This window comes from Antennarius striatus, chromosome 11, assembly GCF_040054535.1.
Source record: "Antennarius striatus isolate MH-2024 chromosome 11, ASM4005453v1, whole genome shotgun sequence".
Taxonomy (NCBI): Eukaryota; Metazoa; Chordata; class Actinopteri; order Lophiiformes; family Antennariidae; genus Antennarius; species Antennarius striatus.
This window is the reverse complement of record NC_090786.1, coordinates 13,321,451-13,327,942: the sequence shown is the minus strand read 5'-3', so window position 1 is coordinate 13,327,942 and position 6,492 is coordinate 13,321,451. Positions and strand designations below refer to the sequence as shown.

Here is a 6,492-nt window from a genome sequence, read left to right as displayed (position 1 = left end):
ACCCCGATAATAAAAGTGTAAAAGGGTTGGAGATGGGTATCAGAACCAGCACAGGGGGTCCTCTGTTTCTCATTTCTCAGTCAAATCATCGTGGCACAAAGAGCAAACAGGAATCCTGAAGGCAGCAGACATCACACTCACCGATCCAATGAAGGTGAAGGTTGGAGGCATTACAAAGGTCAGCGTGTGAAAAATGGGTTGAAGAAAGAGATGCATACTTAAGAAGAGAGAGAATGACACACTTGCCTTTGTGAGTGGGAGACGAGACAGAGAGAGACCATCATCCCCCAGAGCTCAGGCTCACTGACTACTATGAACCTGCTAATGACTACATTTATTCAAATTAGACTAATTATAATCATGGTTAATAATTAGCTTTACAGTGCATTATAATTGGGTTAGGCTACAAGATGGTTCTGCATAGGTGCAATAATTTATTTGATTTAATTATTCTGAGGAACCCAATGGTTTGACATTTCAGATCATAAAACCAGCGGTGTAGAGAAAATGGAGATGGCCGTTGTCTTTAGAGAAGGTCATTGCTCGCTCTCTGGGAAAATTATGAGGACTATTTTCCACTCTATTAAGCTACTCCACTTAGCACAATTAGCCACACACACAGAGGTTAAAGAGAAAGACCTCTTCTTTTATGACAGAGAGAAGTGGTGCATGTGCATTTAAGAGGCAAAAGAGATGCCTCCACAATGTACCATAATTTAAAACAGTATTTATCATTTATATGTATAACTTTCTGCTTCCTTCTTAAAGACGAAGATTAGTATTGAAAGGATTCACTTTCTAATAAAGGCACATTCATCCTTGGTAAACTGTTACCACACGAGTGAAATCTGTATGCATCACAAAGGATTCCACGACAAAACCTGAAGTTTTATATTTCATCCACAGCATGATCAAATAAACGTGGAAAAATTATAGCGAATGAAAAACCAGTCAAATGCTCAAACACTTATAAATACCATATTGTGAAAAAGATTGAAAACACATTGTGCAACAAAACAAAGAAGACTATAAACTATTCAGCACTAACTAAACATCCTGTATTGTTCATACCACAAACATTCCCGAAGCAAAACACTGCAATCCTCACAGCATAAAAATGCTGATGTGTGCATGCTATATTTTATGATAATGGAAGCTTCTTGTGTAGTTGTGAGAAATGAACTGCTCTAGGTCTACAAGACTATTAAAAAGCTGTATTTCTCACGGAGTGTTGGCAGTGGTTGCACGCTCATGTTTGTCATTCACATAATTCCCCGTGCCTGTAGCTCAAAGTTCCTCAGTTCAACCACAGGCTACTGCTGGTGTTCAGCAGGCTGCTTATTAGCTCTACTGGAGTTACAAGGGTTAATGTGAAGTATTGTTTAGGGAGTGTTTTCCATTAAATTCTGTTCTGAGAAATATAGCATTGTGTCTTTCTGGCCTCACCTTTATGACTTCCAGACAAAATAAAATAAAACATCTCAGAGATAAATTGCCCGTAAGAGCACATTTAGGCAAATAATTACTTTTATTTAAATTTGTTGACATTCTGTATTTACAAAAAAAAAAAAAAAGCTCTCTCAAGTTGAAGATACAGCATATAAAATAATGTAACATAGATATCCCTGAATGTTTGTATAAAGATTAGAACTGAAACACAGATTAGATTAGCCATTGTCATGGTACTGAGATACTGATACTGATTCACAGGGTTAGAGACAACTGTGACGATTAAGTGAGTGTAGAAATGAGGGCCAGAGCTATGATTGCACTCCAAGCCTGTCATTCACAGGTCCAGGTGAAAACTCTGCCCCAGGCATCACCCACCAACAGAGTAGCATGGCTCCTACATGGAAGAGATGGAAGTTAAGATGTTGTAAAGCATGCAGCATGTCTACGTAGTGAACATGAGCCAATTCAGTTTATAATAAGAATCTGTTTTGTATCATAAAATTAAATTAATCAGTAAAAATACAGACACAGTGAAATATTTTTCTGAAGAATAGAGTTAATGTAGTCAGAAGTTCTTCTATTTGTAGTTACCTGGAAATGGCCAGCGCTGTGATGGCTGGATTATTCTTAAAACGTCGTTGTGACACTGCATTACTTCTCTGCAGTTCTTGACATAACACCAGATGTCTCTTCCAGTCTTTAACCTGGCCCGGGTCACTCACTGTGATTAAATCATTTAAATAAAAAAAAATTAGAACCGGATCACAATAGGTGTGCACTCTGTCTGTAACCTTGGCCCAGCAGACCCTACAAAAAAACAAAACCTGTATTAACACAGTGTTTGTTTGTTGTCAGCAGGCTGTTAGTGGTAGAAAAATCCCTCGAATATAAATGCTTCAGTGTTATGTAAACTCTTGTCTCAATGTAATTTACCAAGCGTAATACTCCTATGAGGTGACACCAGGCTGTAACCAACGTATGCCAAATTGGATCTGGGTATTATTGCTTTCTAAATTATACAAGCACACACACGTCAGCAGAATTACTCATCAGTGTTTACTGCCTCTATGTTTAATAACTTTATAACAACATAATTCCTGCTAGCCCTAATGCTAGTGAGGGAAGGGGTAAGCATTATAACCTCTCATCTGAAAACCACAGCATCGAGCTCCAACATGAGCGGTTAAAAATAATCATCTCGCTCTTAAGGATTCATCTAATTAGATGGGCTGTGGTTTTTTTTGTTTGAAAACACAAGAACCATTCCTTTCAGTGTTACTGCATCCTAGTCTCACAGTTTCCTTGCTGTCAACCACTCCCATAATCTGGGTTGTTATAAACACAATACCTCTATGCATATCCCATTCTACTGCCTGTAACATTACCATCTCTCTCTGTTCGGTCTTGCCCTGGGGACACAGCCTCTTCTGGAGGGCCAGGTAATTGTGTTCTGGTGTACTCTGTCTTCCATATCTGTATGAAAGACACATAACGAGTAGGAAAATCAGACAAAATTCAACATAATAACAAAAACACTTGCATACGCACTGGTGCACACATATCTCCTAACTCAAGGTAATAATAAAGAAATAATGCTATTTGTATGTGTTGTTGATGTTACACGGGCTCCACGCAGAATTGAAGTTCAGTCTAGAGTTTGCCATTTTGATTGCAGAGAGGCAGCACATGCTGAAATGCAGCCACACACACACAACTCATATGCTGTTATTAATACCTAGTTGGACATCCAGGATGCTAATTGTGAGACTAATGCCAAAGTAATGACTGCCACATTGGAATACTGTATAAAAACAACAAATGATCTATTAGTCCTACAAAAAGCTGCCCGACATTGACTTAAGGGTCATACAATCTTCCATACAGACAGAACTAACCCACATATTACACACATAATACAAAAACTTCACCCGTATGGTGCCATCGGCACAGCCAGTGACGATGACATTCTTAGAGTCCCACTCCCGTCGCTGTGTGAAGCTGACACACAGGATGTCTGGCTGAGGCCCGAAGGAAGCGTCAGTGCATGTCAGCAACTGACCATTCATGTTCCACAGGTAGAGTAGAGGGCCTGCACATGATGCAATCTCACCCTTGAACAAAATAATATGGTATTAATACTGTCGTGAGCAGAGATAAAGAAAGAGATGCCCAAAAGAAGGTAAAATATATGCAAAGAGGATTTATATGTCAACAGTATGAATCCTTACTAACTCATACATGAACAAACATGGAAACAGGGAGCTGAAAAAAGTCCCCAAAAAAGGGCGGAACTGAAAGATTTTGAGAAGAGAGGACAGTAGGTAGAGAACATGACAGATCGAGAGGTTGAACCTACAGTGAGGTCATTGATAGCCAGTGCAGAGACGCTGGTGGTGTGTCCCACTAACTGAGTGATGTAGCTTAGCTCCTCCATATCCCACAGGATGCAGGTGAGGTCACAGGAGCCACTTACGATCATGTTGTGCACCTCAGACACAGCAAGACACATCACTGCGTCTGTGTGACCATATAAAGGCTACGAAGAAAAATTAGGAAGTATTTGTTAGTATATTTATATGTTCAATGTTCCGTAAACCTATTCTATATATCTGTTGCAGATGGCCAAGGAGCTGACCTGTCTGAGCTTCATGAAAGCGACTTTGTCCTTGTCGACCACTACATCCCACACACACACCACGGTGCTGCTTCCTGCAGTGACAATGGTCGTTGAGTCGGGAGAAGCGGCGCACAGAGTCTCTCCCCAGTCACATAAACTCTCACACACTGCAAAGGTCTAGAAATGGAAATATACGACGGATCATTGTGCATTTCCAAATATTTAAAACACTTGACTAGTTTGCATGTCAGTGGTGAATGCTTCTTATGTGAAAACATTTGGTCAAATACATTCAGTCCATATGGACAAGATTTTCAATGGTTTCACTCTTCATGTGATTCCTGTCACTTAATGGAAAGTCGTGCAATAATGAAATGAATGTAAAGTGGATCTGCTGTGCATGCTCATATATATGCATACATGAATACCTTTTCTGTGGGGTTGTTTCCAAAGGCACAGCTGTTGTCAGGGAAGCCCCAGCTGAAGATGCAGTCAAACTGAGGTGGCAGGAGCAGACGGTTTTTTTCCAGCACCACAACTTCTTTTTCTAAACACAGTATCTGACCCACTGGGCCTCTGGTCAGCTCTGCAGAAAGATTTGCAGGGTTATTGAGGAGGGGGTGTATCAGGAAAAAGTTGTCAAACAAAAGTAAGAGAGTGTTTTCAAATTGTTTGTAAAAACATATACACCCATTATTAGGAAAAAAAAATAGAAAATGGCCTCATTCTGCCTTCTTTATACCTGTACAAACTTGTAATAGCTCTTCAAAAACATCACATTAAAGAGTTTTGTAGCTCAGTAAACTTGTTAAGAATTTCATTACTTCGACCATAGAAGACTGGGCAATTAAAACAGCTATTCCCAGGTTCCAACAAGGTGTGTCTCTGTCCTAGGGGGACACCTGCATCCTGGACAGCCGTAGTTGTTCTACTGTATGTTTATAGTGAGAGAGGGGCTGTAATTGTGTCTGTAATTGACCTATTCATGCAGGAGAAGACAGAAATCATTACTTACTAGAATCAGTTCTGCTTTCAAAAAAACCCAACAAAAAACGGGGGTTATTTGTGCAGTAGTATTACATTCCTCTTCCTATTCATCTCTATCTGCTTATTGATCAGATCAGACAATCTAAGATTTAATATGAAATGTAATTTGCAGGAATCTCTCCCTGAGCATTCACAGATTCATCTCCTTTCCCTCAGCTGGCCTGTAGGGATATTCAGATTATTAAGTAGGGCTCAGCGGAAGAGTCATCTCCATATTTTGGCTCTAACAGATAGCTCCTTCTTCCTCTGTATAGTGTAAATTAATCTATGGGCGCTCCTGCTCTGTTTCAAAGATTCCCATGAGACCTCGGTATATCTCGTATCTAATAACTGATCTGAAAGTGTGAGATAAAATGGGGGGGGGGGGCATTACAAAATAGTGTCAAAAGCAGAGCCAATTATAGTTCAGTTGTTGAGAAACATATGTTGTTGCTAAAATTACAATGTAATCCCAATATCAGAACTGTCCTTACACACACACACACACACACACACACACACACACACACACACACACACACACACACACAGACACACACACACACACACACACACACACACACACACACACACACACACACACACACACACACACACACACACACACACACACACACACACACACACACAGTCATTTGAAAGAAAAAACACGTTTTCACAACTGAACTGTTCTATCTGAAGGAATGAGTACAAAGGCTCCAGTGTATAAATAATCCCCAGAGGTGCCAGTTTTTTTAACCTATGGACAGAGCTGATCCAACTCTGACACCCTTTTTCCAGTCTTTGCATTATGTTAATTAAATTACAAGCTAATGGTAAATGCATATCCAACATACTGCCATTAGTAAGATATTAGTCCTTTCACCAAACCTGTGGGGAAAAAGCATAAAAGCCCATTTCCCGAAAATGTCAAACATTTAAAATTGGATCACCTAGTTATACCTCTGAATGGCTGTGCATTGGTCTTTAGTCTGTCCAGTTTGAAAAAAAAAGGAATCAGGTGTGACGATGATGATCCCTCTCTCTTTGAGCTGGCCCGAGGTGGATGTGGCTTAGTGAAGAGCTAAAGGGAAGACAAGGAATATTCAGAAAGATTCATTATTTTTACATGCAGAAGATAATGTACTTTTTTTGCTTCCAACCAATTTCATATTATATTAACCTGTTTCGGAACTTGGCCAAAGTTGCTCACGTATCCCAAGATTGTGCTCTTGACGATTGGGTCCTTGGTGTTTTGCCAGCCTTTTTGAGCATAGAAGTAAGGGTGGAACGTGTTCACACTTTCTACAGCAGCGGGGCCTTGTTGACGGTATCCAAAAATCAGGTCAATCCACAGATGGAGGTGGGAGCTCACATAGTCACTTTCCAGAGCCTAC

At 40.1% G+C, this 6,492-nt stretch overlaps 1 protein-coding gene across 2 annotated transcripts in view; it reads right to left on the bottom strand.

Annotated features, from left to right (window-relative positions):
- Positions 1–970: 970 nt before the first annotated feature.
- wdfy4 (WDFY family member 4) overlaps positions 971–6,492 on the bottom strand; it is a 40,052-nt gene continuing 34,530 nt past the window's right edge. Inside the window, exons 56-64 of one of the 2 annotated variants that reach the window (XM_068326954.1) lie at positions 6,279–6,488; positions 6,059–6,179; positions 4,498–4,655; positions 4,088–4,246; positions 3,809–3,988; positions 3,381–3,563; positions 2,838–2,925; positions 2,044–2,173; positions 971–1,846 (exon numbers count right to left, since the gene is read on the bottom strand). In XM_068326954.1, the coding sequence (XP_068183055.1) occupies positions 1,783–1,846; positions 2,044–2,173; positions 2,838–2,925; positions 3,381–3,563; positions 3,809–3,988; positions 4,088–4,246; positions 4,498–4,655; positions 6,059–6,179; positions 6,279–6,488 (1,293 nt within the window). In that variant the 3' untranslated portion in view covers positions 971–1,782. The remainder of the gene's footprint in view (positions 1,847–2,043; positions 2,174–2,837; positions 2,926–3,380; positions 3,564–3,808; positions 3,989–4,087; positions 4,247–4,497; positions 4,656–6,058; positions 6,180–6,278; positions 6,489–6,492) is intronic. The other variant, XM_068326955.1, reaches the window with a different exon arrangement.